At 44.7% G+C, this 22,392-nt stretch overlaps 2 protein-coding genes across 8 annotated transcripts in view; both read left to right on the top strand.

Annotated features, from left to right (window-relative positions):
- Positions 1 to 17,402: 17,402 nt before the first annotated feature.
- LOC119442055 (dynein light chain LC6, flagellar outer arm) lies at positions 17,403 to 18,291 on the top strand. The gene has a single exon (XM_037706771.2). The coding sequence runs from the start codon at positions 17,848 to 17,850 to the stop codon at positions 18,166 to 18,168; it is 321 nt and encodes a 106-aa protein (XP_037562699.1). The 5' UTR covers positions 17,403 to 17,847; the 3' UTR covers positions 18,169 to 18,291.
- Positions 18,292 to 18,462: 171 nt separating this feature from the next.
- The window catches only part of LOC119442054 (proline-rich protein 36-like), a 47,887-nt gene continuing 43,957 nt past the window's right edge, over positions 18,463 to 22,392 (top strand). For 6 of the 7 annotated variants that reach the window (XM_037706767.2, XM_049661850.1, XM_037706768.2 and 3 more), the window contains exon 1: positions 18,463 to 18,593. The gene's annotated coding sequence lies outside the window, so the exon portion shown is untranslated. The remainder of the gene's footprint in view (positions 18,594 to 22,392) is intronic. The other variant, XM_049661848.1, reaches the window with a different exon arrangement.

The raw sequence follows: 22,392 nt of genomic DNA, 5'->3' as shown, positions 1-22,392 counted from the left end.
GAAACTCGCGCCATCTTCGTATAACCGACGAAGAAGAAAACAACCAATAATTAGTTTCGGAGCAGCGGCGAAAAATGTCGAATCGCGCGGTTCCCGGGCCTCCCAGCAAACCTACGATAAATACAGAGAGAAGGAAATATAGAGAAATAAAGGAAATGGGAAAAGCTGTGAGGCCAACCGGAAAAGGGCAACCGGTTTATACTACGCGAAACAGTGCAGCGGGGCTGAAGGGAGGAAACATCATCGCTCCTTGAGACGCTCTCTGGTCATCTCGGTCGCGGTGAGGCGGACGTGTGACAAGTGTGATCACGTCAATTACAATCGCGCCGCAAGCATGGTTATAGAACGTGGCTCACGTTATTGCAGTTCAGTCGCGCCACAGTATCCGCACGCAATAACAGCGCACGGTTTAAAAAAAAGCTTTACCCGCCGTGGTTGCTCAGTGGCTATGGCTATGGCTCAGCGGGCTGCGGAGCACGAGGTCACGGGATCGAATCCCGGCCCGGCGGCCGCATTTTCATTGGAGCGAAATACAAAAACACCCGTGTACTAAGATTTAGGTGCACGTTAAAGAACCCCAGGTGGTCAACTTATTCCGGAGTCCCCCGCTACGGCGTGCCTCATAATCATATCGTGGTTTTGGCACGTAAAACCCCATAATTAATTAAATAACTAACTAACTAACTAACTAATAAAAAGCTTTGAGGCTTTGTTTTATGTAAAACAGTGCCTCGAAGCTTTTTAACCACGTGCGCGGTCTGCATACTGCTGACGGCCAGTTGTAGCTGTCTTTCACCGCGGTCTCGTACGCCCCAGTAATGCGTAACCAATTTGGCACAACGATAGATTACATTTGTGAACCTGCGTATCGGCGGATCTCGAAGGTCAGTATTTGTTACGAAGCCAGAGTAAGCATAGGAAAAACTAATTGCTCTATTTAAGAAATGAAATGAAGAAATAGTAAGGTAAAAGGAAATAAAAGTATGTATAGACGAAAAGACTACATGCCTCAGGTGGGAGTTGAACCCACACCGTGCGGCATTACGCCTGCGGTGCTAAGCTACCGCGTTGGCCACACTATGCCATTGACTTGGGTGGGTGTGTACAGGATTAGCACTGAAGGGAGACAGATGACTTGGGCTCGCTCATTTAACTAACAGGCTCACTGACGTATTTACTGACTTGCTTGCAAGCTCTCGCGTTTACTAGCCTGTTGATACAATCGCTCTCAAACGCAAGTTTATTGTGAAAATGATAGGCGACGTGCATTTAAAAAAGAAAAGAAATGTAATGGTGTGTCCTTAATCACATATCTAAATGGTCCACGTCAGTAGCAAACACGGAAATGGTAGACCATGATGTTTCTTTCTTTCTTTTAATTTATAGCGGAATTAGAGTTCCTGGAGATTATCACAAGGAGCGCCGCAGTTTGTTTTGCTGTGTCAGCAGTTGGAGATATTTTCCGACTGATTTTGTTTACAGGTTGAGGCAACACGTTGAAAATAAAGATTACAACTAGAAATTAGTTTTTATGGTTCTTATCACTCTTATAATGCCGCGCCTCTGAGGGTTTTATTTAGCCGGGCAAAGATAGTCGTCGTCAATCAACTGCGCGTTTTCTTTTTCTGACGCGTATACTAATTTCCTGGAAGCAGCGCTGTAATGACGCATATATAGCTTACACGACGGGAAATTAGTCGGCGCACTCATTTAAAGAGATGTTCGGAAACGAACAGCTCGAAAGACAGGGTGAAGGTTAGAAAAAAAAAAAAAAACATACACAGCGCGATAATCTTTCTCATGTTCGTCCCGTCTCTTTGAACTGTTTGTTCGTAATTCAACGATGCCACCAACCGGTCCAATATACCACACTATTCTTCAGAGAAAGCAAGTGACTCTAAAAATAATGATAGTTATTGCTATGGAACAAAGTTATGCCTTTAAGAGAATCAGCTGGTGCAAGTGAGAGGTAATTGGAGATCTCGAGGCCTTCATCCTGCAGGGGGCATAAAAATAAGCTGATCATGATGATGATGTTTCATTAGTTAATTCTGTAAAGAGTAAAGTCATTAACCAGCACATCTGTTAGTATAAGTATAGACAGCGTACGTGTGCCTCTCAAAAAGCCCTAATAGCTGGCATTCGGCAGTGAACGCATCCTCTGCTTCGGTGCTTTTGCATCGGCGATGAAAGTCCGACCACTGAGATGAAAACGCCCGAAAGAGACGAAGAAAGCTATTCGTTTTAATACTGGCAATCGCCACAGTGCCCTAAATAATGTACTATTCCATGCGAACCATGTTTAGTTTTGTGTATAATGTATGTGGATGCGCCGTGACCCCATGAAACGCTGCCTTGCCACGTTCGTGCGATAAGTGCAACTGTCCCGTGCAAAGTACGACTTTACCATTCGGCGTCGGATTCGCCGTTGGATCGTTTACCAATCGGCGTCGGATTGTAATTTGAATGTACGAGAAAACCTAATTCTGCTACGAGGAAACTCAAACACAAACCCCTTTTTCCAGCATTTCTACCAGACCTGCACGCGTCGGGGCAATGACAAACAATTAATAAATTAATTAAAAAAGGTGCTAGGGCCTTCACATATTAATATAAGACGACTTATATTGCCCCTGGAAAAAAGTATTTTCAGCAATGCATTTCAGTTTAAAAGTGAAGCCGACTTTAAGGGGATCGGTGTAAGCTTGGTCTTTGTAAGCTGGCTTTCCCACGTTCAGTGCTGCAGTGAATGAAGCCTACTTGCCGTATGCGAACGATGCGATGCGAACGGGTCCCGTTAACGCTATCGCGTTCTACTCTTAAAGGCGAAGCTTAAGCGTCCTCCAATTTTTGTCTTTGTTTTTTATGAATAAAACCGCCATATCTATATAGCCTTGTTGCTACACAACGTCGAAAAGTTTGTGTCACGACGTTGTGATGATGTCCGTGACGTCAGGTCTAGTGTCTCGAGACCAACTTCAGTAACACATTTAAATATTGTTTTATAACTGTTTCCCAACGCTCATGCTTACTAAGTGTCACTTATTTAAAGAATAAATTAAGGTAATTATAGTAGGGTACAACTTTAGAAGGCAGCGGCATTTGCCCCCTCAAAGGCGGATGCATACGAGACTCCACCAATGGGCGCGCACTAAAGACTTGCGTCACGAGCCGGACGGCCGGTGTCCCCGCCGACGGAGAACATGGCAGCCCGTGCTTCAAGCCGGGGCGAGTCGCGTCAGCGGGACTATTTTTTTAGTCGCGGAGGAAATCGGCTGCTGCGCTTCGGTCATCTGGGCGGGCCCCCTCTCCTGTCTTCTTAAGTTGTACCCGACTATAGATTCTGCGGTTCTACGTGCCAAAACTACCTCATGATTATGACGCACGTCGTAGCGGAGGGACTATATGGATAAATTTTAGCCATCTGAGTTTCTTTAACGTGTTCCTAAATCTAAGTACACAGGCGTTTTTTTTATTTCATTTTTCTCATTTTCGCCCTCATCGAAATGCGACTTTCATCTCGTTATACGTGTGCGATCATTTTGTGTGAGCGTGTGGCGATCTCCAGAGGCGATCTCGGAGATCGCCTCTGGGAGAAATACAGAAAAACAGAAGAATACAGAAGAAAACGCAGGGAATCGATTTTACATGAAGACACTTATAGAAAAGTATAAGGTCACGAACTTTAAGTAATATATACATGATATAGCAGTACCGACCCATGTAAAGAACCCGTATTTTTTGTGAAAAATAGAGCAGAAAATAAAATAAAAAACACAACAACATATTTATCGACTAAAGCGGACACATATAAGTCGAATCTGCGGTTTTGATGGTGATGGCGTTGTGTTTTTTTTTTTTTCTTTCGTTTTTTTTTTTTTTTTTTTTGACCTTTTGAAGATCAAGCAGACACGGCGGTGCAAGGAGACTTGCGCGCAGAGTTCTGCACCAAGTATACATATGCGTTAGATAAAAAAATGTCCTCGGAGCGCGCAGCACGCCATAAAAAAATTTTTCCCCGCGGAATCACGAGTTAATTGGTCGTGCAGGAAAGTTTGCACTGTACCTTTGACTAATAGAAATGGTATGCGCCGTAGCTACCACAAAATGTCGTATATTTTCGTATATCATACGCATCGTGTATTCGGCGAAAAAAATGTTTCGCTAGGAAGAGAAAGAATACTGTTTAATTAAATACAGAGAATTCTGCCGACGTGTATGTGCAGTCGACGCACAAATTCGGGACAATTTAATGAGTCATGCAGCATGCGTTAGTAGAAAGATATTCACAGACAAAAAAAAAAAAAAAGGACTGCTGACATCATTGCTGAAACTACAACGTCACCACCAAAGTCGTGCTTCAGTAGGTCGAAAATACCCAGAGACTGCCCCATAACATGGTAGGGTTCCGCAGACGGCGTTGCACCATCAACGCAATTATGGATCTGGCCACGCATGTAGAGCACGAACAACAATGCGGGAAAAAAAATTACTGTTGCTGTATTTATGGACATTAGGCGGGGCTTTTGACACAACAATTCATATCCATGTTCTAAGCGGCTTGCTTCAGTTCGGCATTTCTGCCTGGGCTCTGGGTTGTATCGAAGATTTTGTAAGAAAGAACAGTATTGATCAATGCACTTGACGGAAAAAGCAAGGTGGCACATGGTGTTCTGCAAGTCAATGTGTTAAGTCATTTTCTATTTAATTGTATTGTGTCTCAGTTGCCTAATGCCTTACCTGCCTCCCTGAGCTACTCAGATGATCTGTGCATATCGATTTGGAGCTCAAACACACATTTCGTGCTGCAGAATCTGCAATAAGGCCTAGATGACATCAACGATCAGTCGAGGCATGACTCTCACAAGAAAAGACCGCTGTTCTTCCATTCACAAGAAAATTAATGAAAAAAAAATGACTCGTCATCCCAGCCCTGCCAAAGTCCAGCGAAGCTGCTGTAAACCACCAGTCTGGTTCTTTTATATACGAAAGGCTATAGTGACGTCACTCCCCACGGCGCAAGCTGTAGTCGCCACCGCAGCTTGCGCAACAGTAATCTTTACCGGGAAACGTTCGCATTATATATCTGGAGCACCTTATCATCAATTATGTGGTTCGGATTCTTGTGTCGTGCTTGTTCTTTATTGTATCGCATGCCGTTCTGTATGTTGTATGCGTGATTCGAAAGCATGTATGCACTTTTCGCTTCACTTTGCTGAGTGATTGAAGCCTGCACCGAGCCGGCAATACCGGGTCGGCCCGGTATTGCATTGCCTCAGGGATCAACCCACATTTTTGCCCGCGGACGCCGGACACGAAAAATGTCGACCAACTAGAGGCTAACAGGTTCGCTGTAAACGTTTAATCTAGTAATATATGGGAAACCTCTGAATCAAGTACGTCGACCTAAGTTCTAGAGTGTTGTCATTGACAGAGTACTAACATGGGAAGCGCAAGTAAAATACAAGGAATAGAACATTACCGCGCTGATAAATGTTCTGCGAGGCATTGCGAGAACAAAATGTGGCTGCTCAACATCATAATTGCTTCGCATACACTGTGCAATCAAAAGGCAAAGAATCCTGCCCCGATCCTTCACAATCTATCCCGCTCCTCGGAGGAAGTTCCGATTGCGTTCTGGCCAGAATTCCATGTATATGTCTTAGAGTACCACATGCAATGACAAGGGCTTAAGTAATTGCAGAGGCGCGCCCATCTTCCTTTGGGGCACTAATATTTGTTGAGACATGCTGCCATTATTTTCGCCATGCAGCCTGCCGCGATCACCCGCTTCTTCAGGAATTAAATCATAGAAATGGTGCGCATGAACGTGCGAGAATACAACAGTGCAAAGACATTGTCCCCGAGAATAGGTTTTGGCCAGCTGAAGCAAGTACTTTCTATGGCTGTTATCAATTCCAGAGGTTTCGACCAAAGTACTGGGCATCTCTCGTAAATGTGACCTGCCAGAAGTAGATGTGAAACAATTAACACTGTGGCATATCTGCTATACCTACAGGGTTTACATTCAGGTTTACACAGATGGCTTGTGTCAAATCGAAAGTCTGCATTCTACATGCCCTCTACGAGAGCACAGAGAACGTTCAAATTATCAAGCGTCCCTACCTATACCACAGCAGAATGTCTGCATTGACCTTCATATGCTCACAACCCCACCCGCTCAAGTTGGTCCTCCTGAGCGACTCTCAAGAATGTTTATTGAACATTAATTCCGCAAGCATGAACAAAAATGATCATGCTCTAGTACGTGAAGTACAAAAGATATATGCAAAGGTGACACGGGGCTTGCAACATGAAATTTTATTTCAGTCGATTCCTAGTCGCTGTGGCATTCCAGGCAACACAGATACAGACAATTTAGCACACTCGGCGCACACCGAAAATGAGAATCATCTGATACCTCTCTCACATAGCGATGCAAGCAACAGTTTACGTCAACTGTCAGTCCGCTTGTCGGGTAGAGATAGTTGGTTTCAAAAGCGCTCTATTTCAGATTGACTCAAAAATACTCTCCTTGACGTTATTCAGTAACGGTCACACGTCCTCTCGAAACAGTAATACACAGATTACGTCTAGGCACAGCGTACGCAAAGTGGTTTTTTTTTTTGTTTTTGTTTTTTTGATGGAATAGGACGAGACAAAAGTGCGGTGTGCTCATGCTCGGAATCAGAAGATACTGAACACCTCTTGTTGCACTGTAGTATTCAGGCTCAGCATCGAAAAAAATTTACAAGATAAATTGTATACTCTTAACAAACGGCCGCTTTCATTGAAAAAAGAAAAAAAAAAACATTTTGGGGCCATATCCAACAGTTGAACTGCAAAAGCACGCAGTTAGCTCCTTAATTTTTGTAAACGAGAAGAATTGCGGTTAATTGCTGGAGATTTGTAACATATTCTCCGTGAATTATATTCCGCGGTTATACGCTGAAGTTACGAAATGTCCCTTTTATTTATTTATTTAACATACACTCAATGACATTGTGGCGTTACAGAGAGGAGTGGTACAGTTGTGGTACATGGTTGCAGATGTAAGCCTCGAACGCAAATTGATTCCGGTTTGCTGGCGATGGAAGAGGGAAGAAGCGGGGAAGTGATTCCATTCCGATACCGTCTTTGGCGAATGAAAGTACAAGTTCGTGGTTGCGGCTTGACACTTGAACTTTAAATCTATTATCAACACGTACGTGATGAGAGATGTAGGATGATGCCGCAGAAAGGACGTTCTTGAGATCGTGGTTAGAGAAAAAGGTCTTATGAAAATGACTGAGTCAGACAGTTTTTCTTCTGCAAGAGAGATCAGCGAAAATTGAGGGTAGACTTCATTACAGACATGCTAGAAGCACGAGAATAAATGAAAAAAAAAAAAAAAAACGAGCTGAACAGTTCTGGATGGCTTCAAGAGAAACAAAATGGGCACTGCATGACGACAGGGGGTCCAATATTGGCGAGGCGTACTCTAGCTTGGACCTAACCAATGTTTTGTATTGATCTTATTTTTGTTACAACCTGCGGTGTAACCTTGTATTGTATTGTCCGCTGTGCTTTCTTGAAATACAAGTGAACTGCAAGTGACTGCTCTGCAATCTTAAATGTCATTACTTGCTGTGAAAATTTTGTGTGTTGTGACGTACATGTGCTAATTTGAACTTTATGTCAACTCTGCATTACCGCTTTCGAACCGTTTGTTTATCTTTCGTGTTGATATTTTATCTCGTTTGTGTGTTTGTTTTAGCCGGCCTATTTTTTTATAAGAACCGTTTCACCCATCATGCCATCATGCTACATACACATTTAATAAATAAAAAAACAAAGTCGTTAATTTAACAGTTCAGTATAATGCAATTTTATCAATTAATAATCGTATCGGTGATTATCGGGCAAATTCTTATCTCCGCCACTACTATAAAGATTGGGCAGGAAAAATTAAACTTTCGTCACTAACCCCTTATTTTCAATAAAATTTGACAGTCATTAAAAAAACCTGTGGTATGCAAATATCCCTTTTTGTTAAGACAAGACATCGATGAATTAATTGGCTGTCGACAAGATTCATCGATTCTGTGATGCGTAAATTTCCTGTCAATGTGTCGCGAGGGCTCATACACTTCGCGTGTAGCCGCCGGTCGAACGTTGAAACCCAAGTTTTCGACATCGCTGGGCCGACACTTATTAATTAAGCGAAGCTTTATAGGCTCACAAGTTTCGGCGGTGGTGGTGGTGGTGTCACGCTGAAAAGTGGGCCGATCCTGGTGATAGTGCAGAAAGGGTCCAAGCTCAATTGGCACATACCCCTGTCATGCGGGCCGATCCTGGTGATGTGCAGAAAGGGCCCAAGCTGCAATGGCACATACCCCTGTGGGCTCGGGGACCTGTAACGCGCCCTTGAACTACCCTTGTCACACGTGGGACCCAAAGAGACAAAATCACCAGCCCTTCTACTGTCGAGAAAATGGTGGGTAAGCGAAGATTGTCGTCCGATTCTAGCGTGAGGGTTTCCGAAGCCCAGGCGAAACGTCAGCGAAGAGCCGCGGACCCCGAGTTTCCGGAGCGCGATGCTGAGGCCAAACGTCAACGAAGAGCTGCAGACCCTGAGCTTAGGGGAAAAGCGGAACGCTTGCGACAGTGTCGTCTTGCCACAAGCTTCACTTACCCCCATTTTCGCGACAGGAGAAGGGCTGGTGTTTTTTTTTTTTTTTGTTAATTAGTTTAGAAGGTCAATGAACTGTCTACAGACATGAATAGACTTCTTTATCCTGTAAACTTCACTCGCAAGTTGCGTCGTACTACCTATCGGCAGTACGACGCAACTTCAACCCAGAAAGCTTTTTATTGGTTTAATCTCCCGTTGTTATAGAAACTGGCGGTTCGCGGGAAATCCGAAATTATTGAGTGACGCACGAAAGTAGGTCACCGGGGAGAGGGCATGTGCGCGTTCCTTGTCGGCGCACGCTCTCAGAGCCTGCGTTCTAACTGAAGTTGCGTCGGTCCGCCGATAGGTATCCGCTGCCGTCACCGCCCCGATGGACACGCGCCCTTGCTACTTTATCTGGTCGATCGCGTCTAGCAAGCAAGCCGAGAAGTGTCCCCACCTAAAGAGTATATATCTTACACCGTGGTCTATATACACTCTTAAAAAAACGTTTTGCACCCTATGGGGCTTATCTTGTCCAGAACGATGATAGTCATCTGTCTTGCTTGCGTTTCCTTTCTTGAAAACTCTGCGCTCGCTACTTTCTTGTCGAGAATATTATGTCACGCTGATAACGCGCATGCCGTTCGCGACCTGGAAGTACCGGGCGCTCAGCGTTAAAGAAAGGAGAGGCGCGCGAGATAGATGACGATTATCGTTGTGTGACAACATAAGCCCCAAAGGGTGCAAACTTTTCGAAGAGTTTATGTGAAATGCATAGTCGGGCCAGTCTGCCTACCGACAGCTGTGGTCAACAAGTCAATTTGCATTACAGTCTTTTCCGGTATATATATCTTCAAATGGTCGCCTTTTATAGTATAGTATTGAGACAGTATTTGACAAAAGGGAACAGCCGCAAATTGTAATAGAATGGCGTATATAACTCTTCTGCGGATCATTAACAGCTTTATTAGGTGGACTGCCGATGTACGGTAACGAGTTTGTGAATCAAATCTGAAGCTAACGGCTGCATTTTTCCGTTGACGCGAACACTGATCCCCAATTGATAGTTTGCACATACGTCAACGCGAACGCCATCTTTAGGTACTAGTAGGTCGAGAAGCGGCGTAAGCAAGAAACATGACAGTACGAGAGGCGCGTCTTGCGTCAAACGTCAAAGCGATAACAGCGATAAACCGATGAAAAACAGTCGCCGTCAAAAAGTAAAACAGCGTGCGCGTGATAATACGGTGTACTGATGTCATTGTAGCCGCCATGTTTAGGTACAAGAGCGGTGAGAATGCCTCCGTGACGTCACATGAAAGCTAGTTAAATGAGTTGTTCCTGCAGCTTGCGCGCATTGGCACGCTTCGCACACCTTTTTTATTCCTCCCACGCGCACGGTGGTGTTCGGGCTGACTCCTTGCTGGAACAACCGCCGTAGGGGCTCTGAACTACTACTAAGTGGTTCTTGAAAGGAAAGGTTGGCGCTATCAAGGGCTCCAGAACTCGAGGTCGCGGTGGTTGCATTTAGATGGGGACGAAATGTTAAAAAAAAGAAAAAAGAAAAAAAAAAAGAACGCTCGTTTACTTTCAGGTGCGCGTTAAAGAACCCCGGGGAATCAAAATTAACCCGGAGCCCGAGCGTCGCTCTCGGACGTTAAACCGTGCGAGTCAGTCAATCGTGTTCCCTATTACTTGCGCACTGCTTTTTATTTTTTATCTTATTTTTCTTTCTAATATCCTTACCTCCGCCTTGTGCGTCAGAGCGTTCTCGACAGCACGCGCCCGTTGAATGACAAACATATATGCACGACATTGTATATGCGCTGTAAATTCCATCACGACTGCCGTCATCGCCGAACTTTATCGGTTTCCGCGCGCGCCTCTCGCGTCGTCCTCCTTTTTCGTGCGCATACTAATACGTACGTCGTGAAACGCGTGACGGGAGGAGCCCTTCCTCAATCTTTCTTTCTCTCGCTCATTTTGGCGCCCTTCTTGACGACGCGTCAACGTTCGAGACTCCTTTCATCCAACGCGCCGGCGAAGCCGCGCGCGCGCTCGCATATTGTTCTTCCGTTGCTTCGGGCGCACGCACATACACTTGCAAAACACACGACGCGCAGAAATGTCTTTCGCCACCATGGAGTTTTTTTGCCTTCCTCCATGTTCGCCACGAAACGTGGTCACGTGGTCCTCGCGAAAAGGCTCTATCAAAACGGTGTTTCTCGCGTTGTGTACACAACCTCGATCTGCTACGATCTGCCGCGTGCGCCTACATGTTTGTAGTGAAGCCACTCATGAAGAAAGAGAAAAAAAGCAAAGGATGAAGGGGAGGAGCGGTCGAAAGGAGGGACGCCGCTATGTGTCCATCCGGTAGTGTCGAGAACGCGTTTGTGGTCTGCTCGTACAGTGTGCTTTTTGCGCGAGTGCTTGAGTGCTCGCAGGCTATAACGAACTCGGGGGGAGGGGTTGGGAAACACGTTGACGGGGAGGCAAGTGATGGAGGCCTTTTCTTTCGCGGAGCGCCGGCCGTGGCTGGCGGAGTAGCAGAAACTGGTTTTTCCGCAGCATGCGCTCTCGACAGGCTATTACACGCTCTCCGGAGAAGAGAGGCCTTCTCTGGCGAGTTGTCTGCGAGCTTTCTAACCGAACGTGCCTTCATTTCTTTATTTCTTTTTTATCTCGCGCGAGCGGTGAATGACACGGCTCGAGTCGACGTGTCGATGTTGTTGTATACACAAACAGGTGGAAGACTATGTATACTGTAGCACGACCTACAGGTTTACAACGTAAGAACACCTTCTTTTCTTTTTTGTTTCTCGATAACGGTATTACGAAAGAGGGCAAACACGTCGTAGACTGACGCGGTGAGTTGCGTTGAGGCATTCGTTGACGACCGAATAAGGCATAACAAACTGCCCAGTGTCGCAATTTCAGATTGAAAAATATAATAAGAAAAGAAAGTTCATTGGACAAGCGTTCCGGACTGGCTGATTTAGTAAGCTCGTTGCTAATAAAATGTACGTTAAAGAGGGGAGAGTCGCATAAAACAAAGGAGGAAGTAAAACGTTGTATGTTCTTTGCAATTGCAAACACCGAGGAAGAAGACGCGCTGAAACATGACTGTGCATCAGGAAAAATACGTGACAAATGTCACCTGGAGTTGCTATGTAAGGAGGCTGTTTTCGCTATTGTTAACGGATTTTGCGTAAGCGCACATGTTCGCTCAACGAACAGCAGGTGCACGTCGTTCCCACCGAAAGCGACAGGTCGTGTGTTTATGATTTCTGCGCACTTTCGCTACGCATTTGAACTTATTGCCTGCAATAATCGCGAGCTTTATTCAGCGGGAAACCGCACCCTTATAAACAAAATGTAAAAGGTAATCTGGGATCAACTCGCTAATACAGGGTGTTTTTTCTTTGTTTTTTTTTTTTTTTTAACGTCCAGAATTTTTTTTCAAATCGCCTGTTTCAGATAGCACAATTATAATCCTTGATCTAAATTACTCGACGAGATGGCTATTACGTCTTGGAGAGATCAAAACGAATAATTAAGTAATTAACATAATTACCCTAACTAAATTTTTATTTAATTATTTTACTACACATACTTAAACCTACGAATTATATACGGTGAATTATAGCCGGTGATTCAACGCATAAAACAGCGTTTTCTCAAAAGAAGTAACTGGAACGCCAATGCATTACGTCGGACACCTTGAAACATCAATTATCTCGAAACTGGTGCAGTCCAGAGAATTCGTTCGTTCCAAGCGCCTTGCAAACTCACCGGCTATAATTCGTAGCATGAAATATGTGCCGTAAAGTAAATAATTAAAAAGTGTATTAGCGTAATTATGTTAATTATTTAATGAAACATTTTGATTTCTCGCAGAACGAATGGCCGCCTCACCGAGTATATAGATCGAGGGTTAGAATTGTGCTATCTGCCACATGCAATTTTTTTTTTTAATTTTGAACCTTTTCAAGCAAATAAAAGAAAAAAAACCACCCGGTATAGCTCTCAGCATGTTACTTTAATTTATATGACATGGCGTAAACACTGCATCACAGTTCTGCTTACAGCCAGGAGCTATACAAAGAAAATCAACTTCTATATTCAGCTCGCCAAAGGGGTTTCTCTGTGAACACGCAGTCTAACGAAGTTATGATTTATTATGCCGTGAATATTTATATATATTTATATCAATATACAGGGTGTTTCAGCGAACGCTTTCAAAAATTCTTAAAGGTTGCCTGTGGCAGATAGAACAATTCTATAATAGTTCGTGAGATGGTCTACTCGAAGAGGAGGACATTACTTGCACAAGAAATTGAAATGCCTAATCGAATAATTAACAGACATTCACTAATTAAGTTTTTAACTAATTACCTGATGGCCCATATTGCAATTTACAAATTGTAGCCGTGGAGTTCGCAAGGCGGATCTTAGATATTAATTCCCGAACTTTTCGGAACTTTGCGACACTGGTGTCATCCTGAGAATTAATTCTAAGTGGATCCGCCTTGCGAACTCCACGGCTACAATTTGTAAATTGCAATATGTGCCGTCAGGTAATTAGTTGAAAACTTAATTAGTGAATTTTTTGTTAATTATTCTTTTATGCATTTCAATTGTTTTGTGCAAGTAATGTCCGCCTCTTCGAGTAGACCAGCTCATTAACTAGAATTGGTCTATCTGCCACAGGCAACCTTAAATAAATTTTGAAAGTGTTCGCTGAAACACCATATATATATATATGCTGCCACTTCGTTTGGTAGCAGGATCAGGCACGACGTGTGCTTAGCAGGGCACGGTCTGCCGTACACAGATGTTGGGAAATCTGAGAACCTGGATGTTGCAGTTCAGCCCTTTTCATCAGCTGGAGCTCTTGACGCTTTCGGAAGCGAACGGGTGATATAGTAAGCGCACTCGGTGGACGCTATTTCTGTCACCCAACGCTGGGTTCCAATTATATCCGCCCCGGCTTTGCCGTTTCTCGATTCGCAGTACATACGAAATGTTGATGCAGTGCGAGGGGGCGGTTTTTCGCACTGCGTCGGTGAAAGGGCAGACAAGGTGCAGGCTTAATTCGTTCGCGCGCGAACGTAGCATTAAAAAGCTGTAGTATTGATAAGCTGCAGGCTCTGGCGGCGTGCGGGGTCGGTGCAACAAACAAAGTGGGTGGTGCCTAGTACGTGAATTATTATGTGCGCAATAGTCACGAACGTTGTATATCGAACGTGAATGACCTTTTCTTATCTCTTTCTCTACCGGCTTCTTCAGCTATATTCTATCTACCTCTCCTGTTAACTTCGCAATCCCTCCTCGACTGCTGTCCGCCGAGGTATAAGCCGCTCGAGCCAGACAGTGACAGTGCGACCAGCAGCAATTTCCTTCGTATCTATTCATTATAATAGTTAATTATAATAACAACCACTTACACCTACTGATATGTAAACTCAGGTTGGCTGCTAAAGTTACAGCAAAATGAAAACTAAGAAAATTACTAATAAAGAAGATTGCATGTGTGAAGAGACGTGCACATGACGAGACAATTTTTTGACGTCCTTTATTTATTTATTTTTTTTCCTGGCCTGGTTCAGTTGGATATAAGGGAGCGTCATCGATGCATGAGCACTGAGCAGCGGCCGTCGACGGAAACCAGGGATTGAAAGAGAGCTGTGCGCTTCGAACCCCGAGAGATAAATCTGCAGGAAGAGTTCAGTGATGGGGCTCCACGGAGGACGCAGCCACAGAGGCGGGGGAAAGCTCGATAAACGAACGACCGCTCGGGGCAGAGAAAGAAGGCGAAAGCTGCAACGAGTTAAATGAAAATGAAAAAGAAAAAAGAAAAAGCCACGGTCACGGAGGCGCAAAAAGAATAACATAAAGAAAGAGTAGGGAGCACGCCAAAGAGAGAGCGAGAGAGATAAAATGGAGGAAGAGGAGGAAAAAAAAAGAAAAAAGAAATGCTTCCGAAGAGAGCGTAGCGATGCAGACGCGCTGTCTCCAGACGCGGTGTAGTGACGCAGTCGGCGTCGTCTGCTACCGCTGAGCTCCCTACAGTTGCAGTCGTAAAGAGCGCTCAAATAGAGCCTGCATCTCAAAAACTGGTTGCTGCTAATTGAATAATAATTAAAAAAATGAATGTTTAGGAGCTGTCGCGTAAACATATAGCGGACGATAACCTCCCACTCGCCTGATACAACGGCGTGTCTGACTTTGAAATATCGCTTTGTTTGCCGCTCGCCGAATGCACGCACTTAGTTGACTTTTCTGACCGCGAGGATGGCTGTGCATTGCAGAGTGAAGAGGAAATTACACTGCATCGTCAAGACGGGCGTCGCCGTGGCCGGCCGTCAGACACGCAGCGCCGCGTATACTGCTCTATGCTTCGGATCGGACCGCACATATTGTTGGTTTCCTAAGCTACTTCGTAGCGGACGAGTTGAGTCGTCGGCATTCTCAATACCTCAATGGAAGACCATGGTCTCTCAAAAGTCTGTGCATTTCTCCATTTTCGAGGTGCTTGGAGTGTTCACCGAACGATGAAAGCTTCTAGCTCTCTCCCTCCCCCTGTTACTCCCTCTTTCCTCTTCTTTTTCTTGTACTTTGCTGCAGCACGCTGATATTGATCGCCGCCACTACTACCACGCGGACCTTCTATCGTTCGCGCTTTTTTTTTTTTTTACTTCCTCATTCTTTTCTCTTTCGCGGCGACAAGGCGCCAGAGCCCTCTTTCACTTTTTTTTTTTTTATGGACCTCTTAGGCCTAATTAAAATGACCGCTTGCCAGAGCCAAGAGTCCGCAGTATGGCACCGTAACTATGGTGTATGCCACTCTCGGATGAACGGACTGGGGCCGCGGCGCGCTAACGGTTTTGCCGGTTGCGTTCGTACTTTGTGCATCGCGTGTGAACGCAGTTTTGACTCTTCAGCCCTGGCGATTATTTTAGAACGAAGGGTCAGGCGCGGCTCTTGTGTTTGAAATTGTGTTTCCATAAGCTTTGAGCTGGCGTTGGCGAGCTCACGAGCGTGTGCTTCGGTTTTAGGTTACTCCTCATAATCTGAAAGAGCAAGAAAGTGGATGGAAGAAAATAGAGCGAACCCAGTCTTCGCTCAGGCACATCAATTTTCAAACAAGAAAATTGTCAAGCAATATCACACCGTCTTTCTTAGCGATCTAGGTGCACGTACGTGAAAACATACAACACCTGTATACGCATACAACACCTGAATGCCAGGAGCTAAGCAAGGAAGTGAAGAGCAGCTGCCTAGTAGGCAACTGCTGTGAATGACGTAGCAGGTGGCGAAAAGCGAAGAGAAATGAAAAAAAAAAAAAAAAGCGAGAGGAGTGGTCATGAGAGTGGTAATTAAACGATCAGTGATTGAAAGGTAAGATCATGAATGATACGTGTGACAGCGGCTCTTAAACACTGCTAAACTTATCTCCGCGTATATAATAGTGAATGACCAGCGTCGCTCTCAAAGAAATCTCGAATGGCAGTGGTGTTTGGGCGCATACCGTTGCACAATTAGCTTCAAAGAACGCTTTCTGTGGTGCTAGAAAATCTGGATGCATATCGCTAGGTTACTGGGATGGTGCTTTATGTAGCGATAAATTACTAAATTAGCGAAAACAGACAGCGATCGCAAGGTATACAATAAATCGGGTCCTAACGATATTTAAACGTATTACGTCACGGCTTTCGAAGTTACTGGAGGTATGTGCACTTTTCATTCGTTCTCGTCATCATCCGTAATCCTTTCTCTTGCCCATTTTCCCTTCCCCACTGCAGGGTAGCAGACCAGAAGTATGCTGGCTCATTCTCTGCCTTTCCTTCAAATGAATTGACTGTCTCGCTCCATATGCAAGCTAGAGATTGAGAAATTAATTAATTTATTTATTTATTTATTTATTTATTTATTTATTTATTTATTATTGCGATAGCAATTATATGGACACTCCGAAGTAGATTTCTGCCGTCGGCGTCGCCGTTGTCGTCGCCGTGAGGTTCCGTATGACGTCAACGGCGATTAAATCGTCGCCGCGCTCGGGACGCTGTATGTACGAGTGAAAGGGCGCGAGGAACGCGCGCTTTCACGGGGAGCGAACGCACGTCAGAGAGCAAACGCGCGTTCTGCGCCGTGCTCCCTGAAGGGCTGATGATAAGTGGTTCTTGAGGGAAAGGGAAAGGTTGGCGCAATCTTCTGCAGCCCTTGAGGGAGCACGGCTCAGCGCCAGGGCTGTAGTAGTAGTAAGTGGTTCGTGGGGAAAGGGAAAGGTTGACGCTATCTTCTGCAGCCCTTGAGGGAGCACATAGAATTAAGCGTCTCTTTCCTCCTTTCCATATATAGAGAGCAAACGCAAATTTTTCCGATGCGCGAAAGGCTGTGGGGAGACGGGAGGGAGGGAGGGAAGGGGAGGCCACGTTTAGCTGCGGCACCAAATACGTATTTATATAAAAACGCCGCGCGCGTTCGGTGCGAACGCAGGCAAAACGCCGAGAGCGTCGACAACAGTTCTTCGCGTTGCTAGTGCTGCTGCATGACCAAGTTTATACAGCTGATAAAACTAGTATCCTTACTCCGTATAGCTCTCTACTAATTTGCTATCGCAATTGGTGCTTCGCCTTTCGGGTGAAACTGCGACAAATTTATTTATTCATTTATTTGTGCTGCTAATGTGTTCTGTAAAAATCACGCGCCTTGGAGCTGGTGCAGACTATCAGCGGTGTCGATGTATGGTAGATCTGCAGGTGAACGGGGTCTCGTGATGCGAAATGAAGAAAAACCACAGTGTCGGCGACGCGGAATAAATATTACAGATTGTCAAAGATGTATATACGTATGCAGTGAGCGATACAAGTTTTTTTTTTCTTTTTTCTTTTAATGCAGTGGGAACATGAGTCCAAGTACCCGCGCAAGAATCGGTGGAGCCATTCCGAACATGCACATGCGAGAAAAATTACGCGGCCAAAGGCACGCTCGTGTAGTTGGTATGGGCGAGACGAGGACGAAGTGTCCACTGCGAGAACGCGCTGGTCCGCGAATCGGGCGCCCATTCGCCACGCGAGCTCGTTGTCACCGGTCACGAGCTGCGCTTGCTGCGGACCGCTGCCCTTGGAAGCGTTCGGGACCGGGCTTGGAACGAACTCTGCCCCCGCTACGACCTCTGAGCTGTAATGGCTGCGGCGACCGCTAGTGCACCCCCGCCGGCTGGCGCGGAATCCAAGGATGCCGCCATGGACGTCGAGGTCCACTACGGGGACCTGCCGCAGGATATGATCAACGAACTTCGTGACGTGGCCTCCAAGGCCATGAAGGATTCGAAGGACTGGGCCGACATCGCCACTACCATCAAGACTGCCTTCGAGACCAAATACGGCCCCACGTGGTTCTGCGTCGTGGGCAAGGACTTTGGCATCACGGGAACCTGCGAGATGAACCGTGGAGGCTTCGTCTCCATATCCGGGGTTGCCGTCGGAGTCTTCAAGTTCAAGTAATGACTGTCTTCTCCACCACTGACGCGCATGGCCGAGCGCTCTCCTGGAGCAGCTGGGGTCTACACGCATTGATCCGGACACGCAGAAGAAGCAACAAAAATTGTGGAGAAATAGAAACCCAACTGTTTTCAACGCACAGCTTTCCTTGTCATTTACTTCTCTCTGCATAGTTCAGCTGGCTCGTATGACGCGTTAAATGCTGTCAGCAGGTCGGCACCCCGTGACGCAGGTAACCCGCAGAATACTTTTTTCCAAATGAGAGCTTGGGCATTCCGACGCCAGGCGGATGTACGATCGCCGACGTTGCCGTTCAAAATGGCGGGCCAAGATCGTTTTGTTGTGTGTTCGGGCTGCTGAAAAAAAAAAACGACTCTTCAGGATGCGTTGGCTTGGATGCTTTTGTTGCAAACGCCGCTAGTGCTTGCGTGAGTACTGCTCTTCTAAATGTTCTGGCTGCCTAGCGATCTCACCTAGAGGAGTGTTTTCAATCGAGGTGCTCCGAGATGTCCGATTCCCCGCCGAGGGAGAGCTGTCTGTCAAGCCTTTTCTCTTACCACGGGCCCGATTTGTGTTTATTTTACTTTCTCCCTTGACTCAATTTCGCATTGAGGCCAATTAAAAATACCGGCGCGTTATCGCTACCCCTGGAAATGACTCGGGATGCCTCGAGAGCTCCGCGGTGGTCGTCGGAAAAGTTTAATCCTCCTCTTTGTCCCGTACACTGCGGTGTCTTTGTCAAGCACGAGTACCATTTTGCGGTCGAGCGGCCCGACTTTGCGGACGCATCTTGGAGCATCGCTGCCGAGTCTGGCACGAACCCGTGCAGACGCTACTGCGAGTGCGTGTGTGAAATTTGGTTTGATCTCTTGCCCCGCGCTGCCGCGCCGGTGCCAGCGAGCCAAGGCCCTTCAAAGTTTTCACTGTTTTTGTTTTGTTTGCTTTCACGGTTGATCGTCTTCCGAATGGGCCGTCGGCTACCGCCCGTCACCCGCCGTGTGTTCTTTGCCCCAAGGGATGAGAGAAATCAAGAAATTCGGTGCATTAATGACTTTCGTTTAGTCGCTGCTCGGCTGCCGTGTATACCATTCTGGTCATTTAATTGCTGCGGCTGCGATCGCGAAGCCGCGTCTTGCGAAAACGGCTGGGAAGCGATACGAACGGCACGCTCGTCTCCGCCTCGTTGCGCGCTCGCTTGCGTTCCTCGGCGGGGGTCGCCGTCGCAGTGGTGGCCTCAGAGCAGCACGCAGTTTGGATCCGTTTTAACTCGCCCCTAGCATTTCCTCCAAGTGTTTACTTTTGGTTTCTTCTCGTTTTTCACCGACGGTGCAGCAGTGTTTGCTTTCTTCGTCGTGGTCTTAGCGCAAGCCCGCGTTGTTTAGGACAAGTGTTGGTTTCCATTGTGCGATTAAACCATGGTCGCCAAGCTTTTCCTCCATTGTTTTTCTTGTTTTCTTTCTCTCCCGTTTTATCTTGTGAAGCATATGAGGTATGGGAAAAAAAAAAAAGAAATTGAATGTGCGCGGCGCTATTATTTTATTGCAATATTCTGCCTAAGACTATTAATTATAGCCAGCCCTGGAAAAAAAATTGCGAAATTTGAAGCGGAGTTCTGCGTTGTAAGAATTCCCTCTCCTGGAAGCAAGTTTGGCGTGTCTTGTTTCTGACTTGCAACTTGATATTGCTGCAATGTTTACTTATACGCACTTGCGCGATAAAAGGCAACAAGAGAAAGCTGAGGTTGATTGTTGGTCGGTTTCCTGTAAATGTGGGGTTGGTTTCCTACAAATGTGGCTCATACCCACTATAAGGGGTTGGCAAGGGATCAGATGGGATTTAAAGAGATAATTAGTGAAGTCTAAAAAAAAAAATAACTCGAGAAATTTTCAGATCACGTGAAAAATATATGAACATGATATTTAAGTAAAAACGTGATATGTTCTGTGAATTTAGCAAAGAAATAAGCTTGAATCAAACAAATTTCGTAACTGTCGTGCGGACACCCCTATGACAATCTACCTTAGAGGAGGCATCCAAAGATAAGATATTAAGAATCGACAGATTCATTCTAATGTGGTGGAATGAACCTTCTAAAATAAATTTGCTCAATGGTGAATTGATATCAGAAAGTAGAGCAATGGGCAGCTTAGGATGGAAATCATGTGAATGCTCATCATTTGAGGTTAAGTGGCGTTTTGGCCTTTTGGCTCGAGATACAATGTCATGTGCTCAGATGCTCTTTTAAATAACCACTGTAAATGGTCAAGGGTTGCATTTGAGAGAGTGGTATGTACAGCTCATGCAGTGTCAATTATTACCCAACTGGAGTGGTAGTTCACATTTTCTTACCATCAAGGCAGCAGCTCACCTTGGAAACTGTGTACGGAGGCTGCATTTGCACTCCATGTTTTATTAAAGTTAGGTGGAAACACTACCATTATTTTTAATTCTACATTTGTGTTTGAGTAGACCCCTTCCTGGCTGTTATGGAAAACTAAGAAGAAAAAAATAGAAAGTGACCAAGTTCCAGTTAAGAGAAGTTCCTAGTAAACTTTCAAGCAGTCAAGCAGGAGCCATATTTCATAGCAATATATTTTGTATTCATCTCACCGTTTGTCATTGAGTCATGTTGCTGCAACTACTGTTATATCTCTGACATCAGCCTCTCAGCACAGCACCTGATAAGAACTTAAAATGAAATTGATTGTTAATAAAAAGTAGGGCATGGAGGCCTGAGAAGAAGCATGTGAGGAACTGCAAAATTAGGATTTCACAAATGGTGCCGATTTTAGCTTCAGCATTTAAAAGAAAGTAGCAATAGGATATTTTTTCTGCTGCTCATTGTGCACATGCTGTTGTGTTCTATTTTGGTTATTTAGTAACTTCATTATACTTGGTTCCAGATGTCTTTTTTGAAAAGTATGCATAATAACAATTGCATTTGACATATCTGAAATCCTGGCTGCATTCCTTGGTTTAGTTCAGCTGATGCTTTTAAATAGATAGCTTGCGACCAGGACCAGAAACACAGAATAAACAAGTTTTTTTTTTTTTTTTTTTTTTTAATATAATGCATTGTCTTCGGTTGTTGTATGTCATAAATTTACACCAAACTGTGCTGGTATACTTTGTGGATATATAAACTGAATAACATTTGTGGAATATATTGTAATGGTAACACAATATAAACTTCGCTGTAAAATAAAAGATGCATTGTATTTCTTCCATCTTCAAGTAGTGTGAAGGAGTAAAAAAATATGTTACTGATTCACTGGATTATGACTAAAGTTTCTGAGCAGGATCTCCTAATGTGCTTGCATTTGTGTAGCTTTAACTATTTGAGTCCTGAATTTTTGAAGTACAGATATTTTTCTTTACATATTTAGTATAGAAAATCTCTCGGGAACACAATAAAAAAAATTTAGTTTTATATTTTACAGCAAAGTTACAGTTATGGCATCAAATGGCACCGCCATGGCCCAAGAAGGTTGTTGACACACATTATATATAATTTGAAACTCTGATAGAGGTGTTTGTAGTATTGAAAAATATATAAAGAATGCTAAAAACGAAAGAAGCCAATCGTAGATGCCGAAACTGCCTGTTCGCCATTGCACTGCCTGCTGAATGCATCGTATGTGAGCGGAGTTGCTTGAAGGGATCTTCAGCTTCTTTTTAATCAAGAGTATAGGTTGTGCTCTCAGTTCACTGAGTCATCTTTGTCGTTATTGATGATTGATCATTGCACCTGGATGTCTTATGGCATTGTTTAAAAAAAAATTAACAAACGGCTGTCCTGAATGTGTTGTTAGAGCTAAATACAGCAAAAACCTGTGTGACGGTTGTAAGAATCACTACTGAAAACGTATGGAAGGAAACAAAGTGAAAGCAGTCTTGCTTTTACAGCCAGTGAGCAAGTGGCTTAAAATTCACACATTGTTGAATGGGTTTAACATATCTACTAGTTTTGCTTTTCGTGATTTCTTTTTCGGTACAACACAGCATTCCTTGCCACATTCGACCCACCTTCTCGTAATTGCATCAGAACTGGGCTTCGCATTGAAAGCATAAGTCTTCCTATTTATTTCGTTTCTTTAATTTTGTTGCAGCCTTTTCTTTCCTCATGTCAATTGATGCCTCCATGCCCAAAAGCTTTAAGTATGTGCAGCAGATTAATGGATGCTGCAAGATGGCATAGCTTGTAAAAATTGCATCATGGCAGCAAAT

Source organism: Dermacentor silvarum, chromosome 2, assembly GCF_013339745.2.
Source record: "Dermacentor silvarum isolate Dsil-2018 chromosome 2, BIME_Dsil_1.4, whole genome shotgun sequence".
In the NCBI taxonomy this organism is placed as follows: Eukaryota; Metazoa; Arthropoda; class Arachnida; order Ixodida; family Ixodidae; genus Dermacentor; species Dermacentor silvarum.
Note: the sequence above shows the minus strand (reverse complement) of the source record. Positions and strands in the feature narration are given on the sequence as shown.

Excerpts from the sequence above, each read along its gene's own strand:
- LOC119442055 (XM_037706771.2), top strand. The coding sequence starts at position 17,848 with ATGGCTGCGGCGACCGCTAGTGCACCCCCGCCGGCTGGCGCGGAATCC.